The sequence below is a fragment of the Artemia franciscana genome, chromosome 13 (genome assembly GCF_032884065.1).
Source record: "Artemia franciscana chromosome 13, ASM3288406v1, whole genome shotgun sequence".
NCBI lineage: Eukaryota > Metazoa > Arthropoda > Branchiopoda > Anostraca > Artemiidae > Artemia > Artemia franciscana.
The window spans coordinates 14,876,273-14,896,718 of record NC_088875.1 but is presented as its reverse complement, the minus strand read 5'-3'; the positions used below and the strand labels follow the sequence as shown (position 1 = coordinate 14,896,718).

General features: G+C 36.4%; 1 protein-coding gene across 1 annotated transcript in view; it reads left to right on the top strand.

The window, feature by feature from the left end:
* Positions 1 to 20,446, top strand: part of LOC136034567 (oxysterol-binding protein-related protein 9-like) — a 176,211-nt gene that overhangs the window by 61,877 nt on the left and 93,888 nt on the right. Inside the window, exon 5 of the mRNA XM_065715810.1 lies at positions 11,228 to 11,278. Within this exon, the coding sequence (XP_065571882.1) occupies positions 11,228 to 11,278 (51 nt within the window). The remainder of the gene's footprint in view (positions 1 to 11,227; positions 11,279 to 20,446) is intronic.

Here is a 20,446-nt window from a genome sequence, read left to right as displayed (position 1 = left end):
AACAACGTAAAAAAACAACAAGCAAAAGCATATAATGCGCACATAAACGTGGAAAACTATTACATTAAAGGCGGCGATGGAATAATTGTTTCCTTGAAACAGCCGGCATTGAACCTAGGCCCTAAGAATTCCAGCCACGGCTTCATCCACTATGCTTTTACAAGGAAATTAGAATATTCATAATATATAAGATATGGATGTAGCCGATCTTTGAGCGGAAATGACGTCATAAACTAGAGAACCTACTGTCACTGCAATCAATGCACCGCTCTTTTATTTTAAAGTAACTGAACTCGGTATCGGGGCTAAAGAGACGAAAACATATGAAGAAAAGAACTTGTTCTTTATAATTGAAATTAAAATATCTTGAAGTTGCTACCCAATGTTCAAACATATTAAGATGAATCCATACTAGATGAAATTATATTATATATATATATATATATATATATATATATATATATATATATATATATATATATATATATATATATATCCTACCTGACCCCTGCCACGTGTTACTGGGGCGCGAAGCGCCACACGTGCAGTGTCTACTAGCCAACACCCCCCACCCCCTAGGCCGCCTCAACCTCTAAATCCCGCAACATCCACCCCTAAACTTCCCCGACCCCCCAACCACTAAATCCCCCCGCCCCATTAGCCCCCTTTAAACCAACCCCCTCTCCTCCCACCCCCCGAAATAAAAATTATTTTTCTTTTTTTTTTGGTTTAGTAAAACTTGCGGATATACAACATTCTTCGCTGTCCCATTGTCTGTGCATATAAATAGATTGTCAGGTTTACCGTTGTTAATACAGTTATAAAAATGTACTGTTTGTCTGTTACACTATTGAAAATAAAAAAAAGGGAGAAAACTAAAAAACAGAATAAAATAGAAGAAAAATAAAAAAAACTAAAAAAAGAAGAAAAAAAGCAAAAAAAGCAAAAAAAAAACTAAAAAAAGAAAATAAGAAAAAAGAAAAAAAGTTCAAATATGGGCACTATTAGGGCGCTTCTACTATATTTCAACAGTTCTGGGGGTATGCCATCGTTGCCGGCTGCCTTTCCGTTTTTCAAAGGCTTTAGAGCCCTTTTACTTCACTCAGCAAGAGAGATCCGGAATATATTCCAAGATCGAACTATGTTTCTTCAGGGATATTTAAAGAGGTTGTGGGAAGCACCTGATTTAATACCTCGCTGAAATGCTCTGTCCAGCATCGGATTATGTCATTCGCCTGGGTTTATAAGATCCCTTCTTTGTTTTCAACTTGGGTCGAAGAAGCCTTCGAAATACCCGCAAGCTCCTTGGTTATAGCGTACACAGTACGACTATCTCCCCGCGTGGCGGTTACTTTCAGCCTGATCAGCCATAGTTTCGAGGTACACCCTCTTATCATTCCTTGTTTATTGAGACGCTTATACTGCGCTTTTAGATCATCTAGATATTCTCTAGTGCATGTCGTATTATGCTCAATTATCTACGAGAATTTTGACTTCTGCCCTTTGATCAATGATATCCCAGATACTTTCAGATATCCACTGCTCAGGCGGCACAACTTCTTGTGCCGCCTCTTTCAGGGATTCGACGATCTTTTCCCATTGATTATCAATTGACAACTCGTCCCTTAGTACGGAAAACTTATTTAACAAAGTAGATGTATACTCTTGTATTGCATATGGGTCCAGTAGTTTTCTCACATTAAATGTTTTTACTCACCGCTAGGGCTTTATGACAGTTTTTAGTCATAATCTGATAGAGTTCTGAATTACATATTCATTCCTTTCTTCTTTATTTATATACGTATACAGAATCCAGAAAAATATAATTTAATACGATTGTTCCACTGCAATTCCAAAAGAAGATAGGATAGGATATACAATCAACATAGTTGGGAATACAGCAGATAACAATTTCCGTCAAAAGTTTATCGTTGAAAGACCGTCTTCCCTACTTTGCCTTTTTTATATAATAAAAAAGAAAAAAACCTAAAAAAAATAAATAAAGGTAAAAAACTAAAAAAAGCTAAAAAAACTAAAAAAAAAATAAAAAACTAAAAAATAAAATATGTATATATATCTCCTCTCCTCCCATCCCCCAAATTAAAAATTATTTTTTCTTTTTTTTTGGTTTAGTAAAACTTGCGGATATACAACATTCTTCGCTGTCCCATTGTCTGTGCATATAAATAGATTGTCAGGTTTACCGTTGTTAATACAGTTATAAAAATGTACTGTCTGTCTGTTACACTATCTAAAATAAAAAAAGGGAGAAAACTAAAAAACAGAATAAAATAGAAGAAAAATTAAAAAAACTAAAAAAAGAAGCTAAAAAACTAAAAGAAAAGAAAAAAAAAATTAAAAAAGAAAAATTAGAAAAAGAAAAAAACTTAATAAAGAAAAAAACCTAAAAAGAAAAAAAATAAAAAGAAAAAACTAAATAAAGAAGAAAAAACTAAATACAAATTAGAAAAAGAAGAAAAATACAAATTAAAAAAAAGAAGAAACTAAAAAAAAGAAAAACTAAAATAACAGAAAAACTGAAAAAACATCGAAAATCTAAAAAAAGAAAAAAACTAAAAAGAAAAAAAGAAAAACTAAGACTAAAAAATAAAAAAATTAAAAAAAGAAAAAAGAAAAAAATGAAAAAAAAATAAAGAACAAAAAAAATAAAAATAAAAAAAGAATAAAAAAATAAATAAGACAAAAGCTAAAGAAAAAGAAAGAACATAAATTTGTCAAACTTGTCAAACGCGATCACGATCAATCACATATCTAGGACTTGTGTTTGTTTTTCCCTCCAAGTTTCATCCCGATCCCTCCACTCTAAGCGTTTTCCAAGATTTTCGGTCCCCCCCCCCCCCTGACTCCCTCCAAAGTCACCAGATCCGGTTGGGATTCAAAATAAGAGCTCTGAAACAAGATATCTTTCCAAATATCAAATTTCTTTAAGATCCGATCACTCCTTCGTAAGTTAAAAATAACCCATTTTTTTAATATTTCAGAATTAACCCCCCTTCCCCCAACTCCCCAAAAGAGAGCAGAACCTTTCCGCTTATATCAATCACGTATCTAGGATTTGTGCTTATTTTTCCCACCAAGTTTCATCCCGATCCCTCAACTCTAAGCGTTATCCAAGATTTTAGGTTCCTCCCCCCAGCTAACTCCCCCCAATGTCACCAGATCCGGTCGGGATTGAAAATAAGAGCTCTGAGACACAATATCTTTCCAAACAACAAATTTCATTAAGATCCAATCACCCGTTCGTAAGTTACAAATACCTCATTTTTTCGATTTAACCGTCCCCCCACTCCCACCCAGACGGTCGAATCGGAGAAACGACAATTTTAGTTTAATCTGGTCTGGTTCCTGATACGCCTGCCAAATTTCACCGTCCTAGCTTACCTGCAAGTGTCTAAAGTAGCAAAACCGGGACAGACAGACCGACAGAATTTGCGATCGCTATATGTCACTTGGTGGATACTAAGTGCCATAAAAACTGGTAATTGCAAAACTATTTGAATATATTTTGACAAGGGAATAAAGCAATTCAAAAACTTTAAAAAAGAAAACCAAAAGTTTGAAGCTTAGTAGTAATTGTTGTTAGAAATTGGACTTTATTGTTAAAAATTAGACTTGATCTTGATCGGTCACTAATCCTACAATGGGACAAAAAAGATCACAACAGGAGGAACTGTTGTGATCTTTGTGTTGCTCTGGTGTTCTTGCAACATTTCCAAAGCATCTGGGATGGGTAAAGTATTGCAGCAATGCAAACTCATTGTTGAATTCGCTGGACTCCCAAGATTTCGACCGCACGTGCTACAACTAAAAATAGGCTTACCAATAATCCTGTTGCGAAATGTTAACCCGCCAAAGCTTTCCAACGGTACGCGACTTGCTGTAAAAAAAGGATTGTCGCGTCTATTACGTTTTCAAATTTCTATCTAAATTACATTCCCTTTTCTATGTTACATCAAGTTACTGCCAAATATTCCTATTTCATTTTATCCTTAGAAACGTTTATTTTTCTCATTTCCCGAGGAATCCTCGTGATTTTACACGAGGTTTGTAATTTTTTTCCGAGGCAATCTGAGTAATCCTGATCATTATTATTTTACTCTTAGTGTTATTTAGTAAAACTGTTCCAGAAATGGAGGTTTATTTTTAATCCTGAACCGTTTAATCGGTTCCTTCATGAAATGCTTATCAAACGGGCCAATGACATTTCATTCGTATAGAATGTCGCCTGGTCTTTCGTTACCAATCATCATTTCGAAAGTTATCCTTAAGAAATGTCTTAAAATATCTAGTGTATTGTGCTCTTCTTTTTATTGGTACTGCTTCTCTACCGTACACGGTACATGGTACCATGGTACATGGTACATACCATGTATGTACCATGGTACATGGTACGTACATGTTAGTTTCGAATGTCAAAGTTTTGCACTCATATTGGTCATTTTGCTCCTCCGTCAGTTTGGGTGGAATAAATTAATGACTGAGTGTCGAAAAACTGTTCAAAAGTGTCCATACTGACCAAATGATTGTGTGACTATCTTTAAAGAAAGGAGGAATAGAATTTGCTTGCACTTTGCTAAGTCTGTAATTTCGAGTATCAGTACCGAAGATATTTCCTTGATTTTCATAACCCCAGTTGATCCTATCTCCCCCACTTAGCCCCTGCAGCAGCCCCATCTTACTTGTCAATTCGTACAGTTACCTAAAGGTTTCGAAATAGTTTCGTACTCTTTAGCACTTTGATAATTATTAATGTCGGTTTTGGACCAAATTAAATAAAAAAACAAGTTTTTTTAAATGAAAGTAAGGAGCGACATGAAAACTTAAAACGAACAGAAATTACTCCTTATATGAAAGGGGCTTTTCCTCTTCAATGCCCCGCTCTTTACGCTAAAGTTTGACTCTTTCTCATAACTCTACTTCTTAAAACAGTAAAAAAAAAGTATAAACAGTATGACTCTTTCTCTCAACTCTTCTTTTTAAAACAGTGAAAAACTTTAGTATAAAGAGCGGGGCGTTGATGAGGAAGCAGCCCCTTTCATATAAATAATGTAAATAATGACGAAGACCACAATGCCTTTCCATAATACAACAACAAAAGAGAGAATAATGAGGACTTTTTTTTCCCAAGACAGTGAACCAACAAAACCTATTTGAATATTTCGGCCCTATATCTAAGGGCCGTCTTCAGCAAAGAAAATAAAAACAATAAAACACTTACAATATAAGTTCTCAGTTAAAAATCTATTTTTTTTTAATAGTCTTTCCAAAAAAAAAGGATTTTTAACTTAGAACTTTTATTGTAAGTGTTTTATTGTTTTTTATTTTCTTTGCTGAAGACGGCCCTTAGATATAGGGCCGAAATATTCAAATAGGTTTTGTTGGTTCACTGTCTTGGGAAAAAAAGTCCTGATTATTCTCTCTTTTGTTGCCCTTTTATATACGAAGTAATTTCTGTTCGTTTTAAGTTTTAATGTCGCTCCTTACTTTCAGTTAAAAAGAACTTGTTTTTTTATTTAATTTCTGAACGTTTTTGAATCAATGCATGTTTTGATTTTGGCTCTCCGCAGAGGAATAATTAAAACGAAATTTGCATATTTTTTTTTTTGGCTAAATGGCTTTCTCATAGTTTTGATCGAATGATTTTGAGAAAAAAGGAGTGGGGGAGGAAGCCTAATTGCCCTCCGATTTTTGGTTACTTAAAAAGGCAACTCGAACTTTTAATTTTTTACGAATGTTTTTATTAGTAAAAGATATAGGTAACTTATAAATTTACTTATGTAACGAATTTTTGTATTCTCATGTTTTTATTACGTATATGAGGGGGTTCACCCCCTTGTCAGTACCTCCCTCTTTACACTAAAGCTTAAATTTTGTCCCAATTCATTAAGAATGACCCCTGAATCACAAAAGCCGTAGAATAAATAGTTGAAATTACTAAAAATACTTCAGCGTAAAGAGCGAGGTATTAGGAGGAGGTGAACCCCTCATATGTGTAATAATTTATGTTCGTTTTAAGTTTTAATGCTGCTCCTTACTTCCAGTTGAAAAAACTTGTTCATATTTATTTTTTCATTGTTTTTTTAAATAATGCTAGAAAATCCTGCGCTCCCTTCAAGGAAATTTTCTTCCCCCATGACATATTCCTCGATGGAAAGTTCCCCCAACATATCCCCCTCTTCTCAACCCCTCCCCCCACCAAACAATCCCCCTGAAAACATCTGTACACTTCCCAGTAACCATTACTTTATGTAAGCACTGGTCAAAGTTTGTAACTTGTAGCCCCTCCTACGGGGACTGTGGGGGAGTAAGTAGTCCCCAAAGACATAGTTATAAGGTTTTTCGACTACGCAGAATAAAATGGCTATCTCAGAATTTTGATTCGTTGACTTTGGGAAAATAATTAGCGTGGGAGGGGGCCAATGTGACCTCCAATTTTTTTGGTCACTTAAAAAGGGCACTAGAACTTTTCATTTCCGATAGAATGATTCCATTTGCAATATTCTAAGGACCACTCGGTCGATACGATCACCCCTGGGGAAAAAAACAACAAACAGATAAACACGCATCCGTGATCTGTCTTGTGGCAAAAAAAAACAACAAAATTCCACATTTTTGTAGATAGGAGCTAGAAATCTCTAAATTATGGTTCTCTGATACGCTGAATCTGATGGTGTGATTTTCGTTAAGATTATATGACTTTAAGGGGGTGTTTCCCCCCTATTTTCTGAAATAAAGCAAATTTTCTCAGGCTCGTAACTTTTGATGGGTAAGACTAAACTTGATGAAACTTATATATCTAACATCAGCATTAAAATGCGATTCTTTGATGTAGCTATTGGTATCAAAATTCCATTTTTTAGAGTTTTGGTTACTATTGAGCCGGGTCGCTCCTTACTACAGTTCGTTACCACGAACTGTTTGAAACACAGGTCAAAGTTTGTAACTTGCAACCCCTCCCACGGGGACTGCGGGGGAGTAAGTCGTCCCCAAAGACATCATTATTAAGGTTTTCGACTATGGTGAATAAAATGGCGATCTCAGAATTTTGTTCTGGTGACTTTGGGGAAAAAATGAGCGTGGGAGGGGGTCTAGGTGCCCTCCAATTTTTTGGTCACTTAAAAGGGAACTAGAACTTTTAATTTTCGTTAGAATGAGCCCTCTTGCGACATTCTAGGACCACTGGGTTGATACGATCACCCCTGGAAAAAAAAAAAACAAACAAACAAAAACAAATGAACACGTATCCGTGATTTGTCTTCTGGCAAAAAATGCGAAATTCCACATTTTTGTAGATAGGAGCTTGAAACTTCTACAATGAGGTTCTCTGATGCGCTGAATGTGATGGTGTGATTTTCATTAAGTTTGTATGACTTTTCAGGGGGGTTCCCCCTATTTTCTAGAATGAGGCAAATTTTCTCAGGCTCGTAACTTTCGATAGGTCAGACTAATCTTGATGAAAGTTATATATTTTAAATCAGCATTGAAATTCGATATTTTATGTAACTATTGGTATCGAAATTTCATTTTTAGAGTTTCGGTTACTATTGAGCCGGGTCGCTCCTTACTACAGTTCGTTACCACGAACTTTTTGATAAGGCTCCTCTGTCTGCTTTTTATTTGTTGGTGTAACGTTACAATACTTGCGCGCCTATATAAGTGAACTTCACTATATAGTGAAGAGAGACATAAGGAAATGCGCGTTATATAGCTGAATACTACTCGGATGAAATTTTACTCTATGATGAATAACACAATCATCTCAGGCTGCAATTTTGAAAATAAATAGCGGTACTTAGTGTTCACTACTCCCACAATACCTTCAAAAAGTACCTGACACCCCGTGGCAGGGGGTACTAAGGGTAGCTTCATAAGCCTTATGCAATTAAGCGATTTGCTACTTAGAGACGAGTAACTGGTACTGACACCCCACGTGTTGCTGGGGTAACAGTTACTTCAAAATGGCGCTGCGCGCCCAAGCAACACGTGGGATGTCAGTGCCAGTTACTCGTCTCTAAGTAGCAAATCGATTAATTGCATAAGGCTTATGAAGTTACCCTTAGTACCCCCTGCCACGGGGTGTCAGGCAGTTTTTGGAGGTATTGTGGGAGCAGTGAACGCTAAATATTTATTTTTGAATTTGCAGCCTGATATGATTGTGTTATTCATCGTCGAGTAAAATTTCATCCGAGCAGTTTTCTGCTATGTAACGCGCATTTTCTAATGCCTCTCTTTATATATATATATATATATATATATATATATATATATATATCTTCTATATATATAAAAATAAGTTGTCTGTCTGTGGATGGATGGATGGATGTGTCAGGTGACGTCACCTGAAAAAACTGGATCAGGTGACGTCAAAACTGAAAAAACTAAAAAAAGGCAAAAACTACAAAAAAAACTAAAAACTAATAAAAAAAATAAAAAAGCTAAAAAACTAAAAAAACTATAAAGGTAAAAACCAATAAAAAACTAAAAAAAAAAACTGAAAAAACTAAATAAAGGCAAAAACTACAAAAAAAAACTAAAAACTAATAAAAAAAGTAAAAAAGCTAAAAAACTAAAAAAACTAAAAAAACTAAAAAAAGGTAAAAAACTAAAAAAAATAAAAAATAAAAAAAAACTAAAAAAAAGGAAAAAACTGAAAAATAAGCTAAAATAAAGGTAAAAACCAATAAAAAACTAAAAAAAAAAGGAAAAAACTAATAAATGACGACACTCAAAGAGAAAGCGACCAGGACAAAAGGAATGTTCGATTAGCAATCAACAAAGCACCGGGACACAGGGAGTATAAATGACGACCAGGACATAAGTAAAAAAAAAAAAACTATCTATATATATAAAAATAAGTTGTCTGTGGATCTGTGGATCGTGGATCAGGTGACGTCACCTGAAAAAACTGGATCAGGTGACGTCAAAACTGAAAAAACTAAAAAAAGGCAAAAACTACAAAAAAAACTAAAAACTAATAAAAAAAATAAAAAAGCTAAAAAACTAAAAAAACTAAAAAAAGGCAAAAACTACAAAAAAAACTAAAAACTAATAAAAAAGCTAAAAAACTAAAAAAACTAAAAAAAAGGCAAAAACTACAAAAAAACTAAAAACTAATAAAAAAAATAAAAAAGCTAAAAAACTAAAAAAACTAAAAAAACTAAAAAAAGGTAAAAAACTAAAAAAACTAAAAACTAAAAAAAAACTAAAAAAGGTAAAAACTAAAAGAACTAAAAAAGAAAAAAATAAATGACGACACTCAAAGAGAAAGCGACCAGGACAAAAGGAATGTTCGATTAGCAATCAACAAAGCACCGGGACACAGGGAGTATAAATGACGACCAGGACACAAGTAAAAAAAAAATTAACAAAACTAAAAAGAAGGTAAAAACTACAAAAAAACTAAAAAGAAAAAAAAACTAAAAACTAATAAAAAAACTAAAAAATCTAAAAATCTAAATAAACTAAAAAAGAAAAAAAAAGGAAAAAAATAAAGGAGAAAAACAAAACTAAAAAACGAATGTATATACAGACCGGTACACCGGGATACAAATGACGACCGGGACACAGGGAATATAAATAACGACCGGGACACAGGGACACAACTACAACGGGGACACCGGGGGAAACAGGGGGATATAAATGACGACCGGGACAAAAAAACTAAAAAGAAATAAAAACTAAAAACTAATAAAAAAAACTAAAAAATCTAAAAATCTAAATAAGCTAAAAAAGAAAAAAAAGGAAAAAAATAAAGGAGAAAAACAAAACTAAAAAACGAATGTATATACAGACCGGGACACCGGGATACAAATGATGACCGGGACCCGGGACACAGGGAATATAAATGACGACCGGGACACAGGGACACAACTACAACGGGGACACCGGGGGAAACAGGGGGATGTAAATGACGACCGGGACACCGGGACAGGGAATGGTCGATTAGCAATCACCATCAACAAAGCTCAAGGGCAATCATTAGAATCATGAGGTATAGATCTGAATACAGATTGTTTTCCCATGGACCATTATATGTTGCATGTTCAAGAGTCGGTAAACCTGACAATCTATTTATATGCAAAGACAATGGGACAGCAAAGAATGTTGTATATTCGCAAGTTTTACGTAGTTAAAACCATATATATATATATATATATCTATATTCACAGGTGGGACATAGGGACACAACTACAATGGCGCGTAACTATTATGGCGCGTAACGACTTACGCGCGCGGGGGGGCTTGGGGGGGGGCGCGAAGCGCCCCCACCAACTAGGTGTTGGGGTGGCGCGAAGCGCCACCCCAACAGCTAGTATATATATATATATATATATATATATATATATATATATATATATATACGGTATTTAACCGTTAGATCATTTATATGTTTATATTATATATTTATATTAGATCATTATATATTATGGTTAGAAAAAGAAATGCGAATATGCAAGGTGCTAATTTTTAAGCTGCGTAAAACTTGCGGATATACAACATTCTTCGTTGTCCCATTGTCTGTGCATATAAGTAGATTGTCAGGTTTGCTGACTCTTGAACATGCGACATTTAATTGTCCATGGGAAAAGCAATCATTATTCAGATCTATACACAGACACAGATCTATACATCATCTCCTCATGGGCCTAGTCAAATATATCTGGGGATATGTGAATAATATAACGATTGAACTTGGTCTCAGGCTAGACTTAAAAGCGGATTTACAAATGTTATAACACACAAAATAGTGGATTAGAGTATTGGCATTGTCTTACAATAAACTAAAATCGGTGGCAGAGAAAAAAAAGAAGGAAAAACCAAATTGTTACTGCCGCAGAACAATTAACCTATCTTAACTCTCCAGATAGAATACAAAAAATATCTTTGCTATGAAATCAATTTTAAGTTACGGTATAAATTTAGAATTTTTAACATTCTACATCACTTAATATTGAGCACAAAATCGAAAATTAATCCATAATTAAAATTAAAAGTAATCCATAATTGCCTGTATGAAGGATAAAAATAACTCCTCGGTTGATGTGGAGAGCTTTCTAGAAAAAGCGAAAGGCTTAGGCTTAAAGACTTTTGTCCGGTCACATGACCCCCCCCTCAAGCCCCCATAGGGCTCTAGAGAGGGAGTTTTTCGTTTAATGCTGAGAGAACTTCTTTGTGTTTAGTTAAAGTAACAGATTTTAAATTTCAGGCATATCTGGATTCTGTCAAGCAATCAATAGTTCTCCTTACTGTAGCCAAGGTTTGTAAGATTTTAATATTTTATTTTTACTTTACTTTACTTTCAATAATTATTGACTCAAGATGTGATATGAGTATACTCAACGGTAGTTTTTCTATAAAATCTATTCCTGTGAAAAATATATTACTGTTGCTGATAGCCGGTTTCCATCTACATTTGATTAAATTTTGTTTGTTTCAGTTTTTAAAATTAATTATTTTTGTTTGACATACTTACATACATTATTACGGGCCACTACAGAGTGAAAAATGATAAAGTACGCCTTCTATATTTTTCTAAGATTTTAGCAATAAGATGCACTTGATATCTTGATAGACTGTATATTTGGTCTTTGTTAACATAAAAAAAAATAACGGAAAGAAAAAAAAATATTTTGACCTTTCAATAATTAATAATTATCTGTTGAGGCAGTTTTGCCAAATTCATGCTAAAATGAATTTAAGACATACTTCAATTTCAAATAAATAAGCAAATCTCCAAAGATAGTTATGTATCCTGAAGCAAGCGATTGATATATTAATGTTATGACCGAAAATTCAGCCTTTTTTATTTTTTTGTCTATGTATTTGATAGATGTAGTTAAAACTCCGCCTGTCATTGTCATGGATAATGCCATCCTGTCTCAAGCCAGGATGAAGGAGGAGGGTTGGGCGACAGGTTTGCTACCTGTCCCTGTAAAAAAGCCCCAGCAACGGAAACGTCGATAAATACCTCGGATGAATTATCTTCCCCCCTGATAACGAACCCAGCACGCCCCCGGACACGATTATTGACTGCGAAACAACCAACAAAATCGGCTTCTGGAACGTGAGAACTATGAGTCGAGTTATCAAAAACTGAGCAAGTTCTCAGAGTAATGAAGCAATATAATATTGACATACTGCCCCTAAGCGAAATACATTGGAAAGGTGTAGGCCAAGAAACACTAGATCATGGATATGTACTGTTGTATAGCGGAGAGGACAACTATCATCAGGCAGGTGTAGGAGGCAGATATCCCCTGCAGCATACCGAACAATGCTGAAATGGACTCCAATAAACGAAAGGATCTTGTTTGCACGATTTGCTACAACACACACTAAGCTTTCTGTCATTGTATGCTACGCTCCTACCAATGAGGCGGATGATGGTGTTAAAGATAGATTCTATGAAACCTTGCAAGCTGTCACCAAAGACATCCCCAAACATGATGTTCTATGTGTTGTTGGTGATCTGAATGCCAAAGTAGGAGCCGATCGCAAGTACTGTCCGGAAGTCCTAGGACCGTATGGACTTGGCCAGATTAACGAAAATGGTGCATTACTAGTAGACTTCGCGCTAAGTAATGACCTTGTCGTTGATGGGACACTCTTTGAGCATAAAAATGTGTACAAGTACATATGGACATCTCCAGACGGTTCAACGCGAAACCAGATTGACCATTTCCTGATCGCCAGAAGGTGGCGTACAAGCCTGTTAGACGTGCGTGAGTATAGAGGAGCTGACGCCCAGTCGGATCACATGCTCATGATCGCCCACATACAGATCAAACTACGTGCCCAAAAGAAGACACAGCAAGATCTGAAGAAACTGTACGACACGGACAAGCTACAGGATCAAAAAATCCGCAGAGATTTCTGTATCTGTTTATGGAACAAAATTTGATGCCTTGGCTGTTGAGGCAAATGACTCAGAAAGCGTCGAAGAGAAATGGAAGAAAATAAAAAGTGCATACATGACGATTGCCGAAGAAAAGCTAGGTTTCCGAAAGAAACCAAAGGAAAGGTGGATCTCTGACACAACATGGAAACTGATTGACGAACGAAAGGCACTTAAGCAAGCAATGCTCATAGACTCTACAAGGTGTTCAGAGCTGGAAACAAAACAATTATACAAAGAAAAAGATAAAGAGGTAAAAAAGAGTGCAAGAAAGGACAAGAGACAGTTCCTTGAAAAGAAAGCAGCTTTAGCTGAAGAAGCTGCTAGGAAGGGTGACTCCAAGACTGTCTACCGATTGACAAATGAGATGGTAGGAAAGCAATGCAGCCGAATCACCTTTGTCAAGGACGAAAATGGATCAATTATATCTGATCCAGAAAAAAATTGACGAGAGATGGGCTTGCCATTTCGAAAAACTTCTGAACAGACCGAGAACTTGTGACCAAGCAAACGTACCTGATATCCCTTTTATGTATTTAGACATCAATACAGATCCTCCGAGTGCTGAGGAGATCATGCATGCAGCAAAGAAGTTAAAAAATGGACTAGCCTCGGGTATTGATGGCATTTCAGCAGAAATGCTGAAGTACTCAATTAGTACCTGCATATCCATTTGGCTTTCTCTCTTCATCAAAATATGGACCTTAGGGAAGGTCCTAAGAGATTGGAGCAGAGGCATTATAGTCAAAATTTTCAAAAAGGGAGACTTGATGAACTGCCATAACTGGAGAGGCATCAATCTTCTCCCTGTCTCATCCAAACTATTAGCCTCCGTTATTTCGCAGCGTCTGCGGAAAGCACTAGACGCAACTCTACGAGAAGAGCAGCATGGTTTCAGAACTGGGAGATCCTGTTCTGATCTAATATTTGTACTGAGAATGCAAAAGAATGGAACAAGAAGCTCTACCTCCTATTCATTGACTTTGAAAAGGCATTTGACTCATTTGACAGAGATTGCTTTTGGAGAGTTTTGAAACACTACGGAATTCCCGAGAAAATAGTATGCGATTATAGCGCTTTATTAAGAATCGGAATGTTGCGTAAAGACCGAAAATGGTACAACCAGATTTTTCAAGATCATGTCTGGTGTTCGTCAAGGATGTGTACTTTCCCCCATGCTCTTTATAAATATAATGGATTATGCCCTGAGATTCGCATCGGGCTACGGGGTAAAGGTAAGCAACAAGCAGCTGTTCGATCTGGACTTCGTGGACGACATTGTCCTTCTCGAAGAGTCTAAATAACGGTTGCCGCAGCTACTTGACACTATTACCGAGAATGCAGAAAATGTCGGGCTAAAGATAAACATTGACAAATCGAAGAGCATGGCCATCACAACCTCGCCACTTGTTCTCCATTGCAAAAACAAGGATCTAGAACAAGTCCAGGAGTTCAAGTACCTGGGTAGCTGGATTGATTGTGATGGAGAGATCTCGACCGAGATTAAACGTAGAATTGGACAAGCTACAGGTGCCTTCAATAGATTGAAGCCTATTTGGAGAAGTAATATATATTCAATGCGACTGAAGCTTCGACTCTTCAACAGCAATGTACTCTCGATTCTCCTTTACGCAAGTGAATGTTGGAAAATAAACACCCAGCTTGAAAAAAGGATCCTTGCATTTGAAAATATGAGCCTCAGAAGAATGTTGAATACAAGCTGGCAACAAAAAATTACAAATGCAGAAATACACAGAAAAACATGTCAACCTCCAGTCATTGAGTTGCTGAAAAGAAGGCGGTGGACATACCTTGGACACGTTCTTCGTATGGAAGAGAGCCGCCTTCCTCGAAGAACCTATGAATGGAAGCCAGACGGTAGAAGAAAGAGAGGCCGCCTCAAAAATACATTGAGACGAACACATGACCGAGATCTGAGGATGGCCGGCACCTCACTAATACCTGAATGGGAAGACGTCAGCGCTGCAGCAGCAATGCGAGACGAATGGAGAGGCTTTGTCGACGCCCTCTGCACCACCGATGGCTCTGTAGGAACTAAGGTCTAAGGTAAGTTAATTTGGCATCTGAACGAATCTTGTCTATCCGTATTTAAACCACCGGTAATAGGATCCAATCAGTGTTTTATTTCTTCAAACTTCAGTTTTTTTTTTTTTTTGTAAAGTCTTATTTAGTTCTATGAAGGTCAGAGAGAAATGAAACTTCATTGACTCTTTGGTGGTAGGCGCAACCGTATAATTATAATAGTTTTTTCTTCTTTTTTTTTCTAAAGAGCAGAACTAGTGAAATATAAATCAGTATGCGTTTTCATGATTCAGGAAAGGTTGTTACCTATTCTTTGTCATTAAAATAGATAAGGTGCTGTCTGGTTGAGGTCTTTAAAGATTTAGCTGTGACAGATGTCCGGAGGAGTTTTCACTTTGGACGCTTAATTTTATCACTTCCCTTTTGTTTTGCTTACTGTGAAATCAAGCTTAAAATGAACAAAAATTTGTACAAACAAGAGTTTGGGTTTTGCTTCCTTCTCTCACTGTAGAAGTCTTAAACCTACTGCGTCATTGGCGCTCTACTGAAAACTATATGTGCCTTTGAATAGCCTTGGAAAGTGCTGTAATAACTGGAAAGTAAAATTTTTAATACGATTCGTTTTCAGTGAAGCCCCTGACGTTATAGGCTTTCCAAACCTTTGTTTGGTGTGAAACTATATTTATATTAAATGGTCTTGGAAAGAACTAATAGAATTATATTTAATATTTCATAAATAACGATACTTACTGAAAATTACTGAAAGCTCATCTGTTTAAAATTTAATGTTACTGTAATTTTTATGTTTATTTTCAATGCTGTAATAAATACTACTACTACTACTACTACTAACTCACTGCAGCACCAAGCCGCCTGAGGCCAACACAGCTACGCACGCTCCTCCTCCAACCTAATCTATTCAAAGCCTCCCTCTTCACCCTCCCAGGAAGTTCCCATTTCCTTTAAATCTTTATTTATGACATCCTCCCAATCCAGACAAAGACGACCTGCTTTCCGTGTAGCCCCAGACGGTTGGCCAAAAAGGACAATCTTCGGTAATCTGTCATCCTTCATCCGTAGAACGTGGCCTAGCCATCTCAACGTTTCTTTCATTATAGCCCTAGAAAGCGGGATTGAACCACATTTTTCGTACAACCTACTGTTTGAAATACGGTCAGTCAGCCAGGTACCCAGAACAATCTGTTGCCAATTTCTCTGGAAAACATCAAGTAAATTTTCATCTGCTTTCCGGAGCGCCCATGCTTCAGAGCCATATTTGACCACTGTCATCACTGTAGCTTCCAATATTCTAATCTTGGTTTGCAGACTTGTCTTTCTATTCTTCCAATTTTTTTTTTAACTGTAAAAATACCCTGAGCCTTACCTATTCTACTTTTAACATCTTCACTGCTCCAACCATCTTTACTAATAATACTACCAAGGCAAGTGAAGCTCCCAACCTGATCAATCTTTTCGTTACCTAATGTCACCTGTTCATCTTCACTTATTCCTAGCTTTAGTGACTTAGTCTTCTTAAAATTAATTTTCAAGCCTATTTTAGCACCCTGAACTCACAAAACCTCTAAAAATTTATTCATATTGCTCACACTTTCATCTAATATGCTTAAATCATCAGCATAATCTAAGTCCAGGAGCGTTTTTACTCCCCATTTGGTTCCGTGGTCTCCAATTGCCTTTCCTGTGCTCCTTAAGACGAAGTCCATCAAAATGATTCATATAAAGTGGAATAGAACACAACCCTGCTTAACTCCTGATTTAATACAAAACCAGTTGCTAACCTCATTTCCTACCTTAACCACTGCAGTATTATTCCCGTACATAGCATAAATCACTTTAATGTATTTTTCTGGTATACCATATAAGGATAAGATCTTTGCTAACGCTCTTTTATCAACAGAATCGAAAGCTTGCTCATAATCGATAAAACTGAGGACCAAAGGTGTTTGACAACGAAGGGACTTCTCAATTATTACCTAAGAGTGAAAACTTGGTCGACACATCCTCTACCTTTTCTAAAACCACATTGTTCTTCCCTTAAAACTTTGTCTACAGCATCTCTCAGTCTAAAAAGTATCATATTACTCAGTAATTTGCCACCTACAGAGACCAGACTAATGCCTAGATAATTACGACACTCACTCTTGTCACCTTTCTTATACAGTGGTTTAATTAAGGTTTTCCTAAAATCATTGGGTACTTCCCCTTTTTTCAAAAATCATGTTCATAATCTTCAGTAGCTTATTCCTAACCTCAGAGCCACCATATTTAAGAAACTTATTAATCATACTATCAGCACCTGGAGCCTTATTATTTTTTAATCCTTTTAGTACTGTCGCTAATCCTTCTTACTAAACATCCAAGGTATCACAAACTTTCTGATTTTCATCTATATCTTTTCCTGCAACTGTATCTTGGTTTAGTACATTCTCAAAATGTTCCACCCATCTTTCTTTAACTTTTTCCTTATCACTAATTGTGGCCCCATTTCTATCTTTAACTGGGACTAGTCCGGATTGGCTACTCCCTTTCAGTTTATTAACATGCCAGTATAATATTTTACTACTATGCCGTCTAGCCGCATCTTCCAGATCCTCAGCAATTTTATCCATGGCCTCCACTTCACATCTCCTTAGTTCATATTTTAATGCTTTCTCACTTCCTTTACATTCCTTTTGTTTTCGTACGACCTATCGCTCAGATAATTCTTATACAAACCCCTTCTACTCTCTATTAAACCTAAAGCTTTTTTGCTAATATTCCTAGTTGCAGTCTTAGCACTCTACCCTAAGACATCATCAGCAACTTCACAAATTGTTTTTCTGAAATTATTCCATCCGTCTTTCACATTGTCCAATTTTAAACTCTCAAGTTTAGTATTCAACTGTTCCTGGAAGTTCTTTCTCAAATTTTCATCCTGGAGTCTACCAAAATCATAACTTTCCGGGAGGTAGTTACCCTTCCGAAATTCCAGCTTTAAATTAACCTTAGACACTACTAGATGATGATCTTTACTTTTAACATCAATAACAGCACTCCTATACACCCTAGTATCTTGTATTGATCCTGCTAGTCTTCTGTTTACAATAACATAATCAATAAGGTTTGCTGTCTTACCATCACGTGAATACCATGTCAACTTGTGGGCCGTTTTGTGCACCGTATTGGTTATTTTTTTTTCTACACCAAATTTACCTAGGCTAGGATACCATCTATCCCTATTTCTACCAACCTGGGCATTAAAATCTCCTAGCAAAAGCACCATATTTCTACCTGCTACCCTGTTTATTTGCTCCTGTAACTGTAAGTAAAATTCATCTGTGTCACTGGTATCTCCATCAGTTGGTTCAACGGGGGCATATACTACTATAACTGATACCCTGAACTTTTTAGTCATAAAATGAGCAATTAGTATTCTATTATTAATACCTTCCCAGCCTAAACAAAACTTAGTAGCTTCCTTATTCATCATGAGCCCTACTCCCTGTCTATATACTCCATCCTTCCTGCCTGAGTAAACAAATTCTATGTCACCTAATTTCATGCTTCCTACCCCTGGGATATGGGTTTCTGAAACTCCTAATAAATCCAGTTCAAACCGTCTGAATTCGTCACTCAAAAAGTCGATGCGATAGTCATTTTTTAACGTCGTAACATTCCAAATTCCAATTTTCATGTTCTTTAAATCTTTGAAATTATTTTGGCCTCAGGAAAAGCAGTGATCCCGGATACCAGTGTAGGACGGGGACTAACATATCTTCTCAAGTCTACACCGAAGCGCTTAATCCAGCTTAGAACCGGACAGCAAGAAGTCCCGGGGACCTCCAGTAAGTTGGAGGCTTTGTGCAATCCTGGGCCCGTCTTGGTCACAACATGGATTTCAGCACTTGGCGATACTCTTCTATCAACAAGAGTCGAAATCCTGCACAGGCAGCCCCAAGCCTATTACCTCCGACTCATTATATATTCATGCCTACAAATATTATGCTACAACGGGGAGGCAACCCGTAGTAGATAAATTAGCTAGGAAGAAGTTTTTCAACCCGAAAACACCCATCAAAACAAACCAAGCCCAGAAAAATATTCAATAATCACAATCCCGTAATACAATACAATAAAATAATATCTTGAACTGATGATGTTTCAACAACTAATATCGTTATATGTCAAATATTCAGTTTGATTTTATTTGTATTTTCCAAGGCTGTACAAGGCACATATAGTTTCCAGTAAGGTACCAACTACGCAGTGGGTTTTAGACTTATACAGTGAGAGAAGGAGGCAAAATTCTAACTCTTGTTTGTAGTGATTTTTATTCGTTTAACGCGTGATTTGTATATTCAGTTTAAGCTTTGTTAGTTTAAGATTTATTTCTTTAATTTATGTTAGTACCTGAGTTCTGAATTCTTTATTTAACAGTAAAATTCATAAACAAAAGATTACTTCAAGACAATCTCCCCCATAAGGCTCCATGACCGGGAAAGAACAGGGGAGAAAAAAATACCAACACAAAGAAAAAATATAAACAAAATCCAAAAACAAAATTGAGTCGCCCACCTTAATAATCCCCAAAAATGACAAGCTAGGCAGGGGGTAGCACATGATTTCACCAACTCAATTAAATATCCAACTCAATCCAGAGACATCAACTCTAAGGGAAACCAGAATATAAAAAAAAAGAAACAAACATTATTACAAACATAAACTTATGCATGTTAGGTCTTATGCTTGTACCGTGAGGGAAACGGGCAGTAGCCAAACTCTTGTTTGTAGTGAATAATATAGGTTTCTTGAACGCTTTTGAAAAGAGCTAATAGAATTAAGCTGAATTCCCATGACTTTTGGAATAAAATATCGTTAATATTTTTTGGGGGGTCATGGTGGGGGGAGCATGGAGGGAGAACCAAGGGTCAGCTCCTTATATATATCATTAATATTTTCTGGAGGGAGGCGGGGGTTCTGGTCCATAGAGGACAACGGGTCAGCTCCCATAAGTTTTGAATAAAATTTCGTTAATAAACTCTTGTTTGTTGTTTTTTTTTTATGGTGGAGGGCGGGCCAATGGAGGGCCAGGGGTGAATTCCTATGGTTTTGGGAATATAATATCGCTAATAGTTTTCCTTTTGGGGGGAGGATCGGGCCATGCAGGGGGGCCAGGGGTCAGCTCCCTTAAGTTTTGGAATGAAATATTGTTAATAAGTTTTTGAGTGAGGGGTGGGGGACGGGCTTTTCTGATCTTTGAACTATTCTAAAAACCCTCGCAAACAAACTTATATGCCCTCAGGGCACAACATACAACACTCCCCCGGGCTCAAGGGGGTTGTGTTGTCCCTGGAGGTTTGTTATCTGATCTTTTGACTTATTTTAACAAAATGGTTGTCTCTTGTTTTAACAAAATGGTTAAATGGCTATTCGATCGGACGGATTTTCGGTAAAGAGGGCCGGGGAACTAGTTGCCCTTCCGTCCCT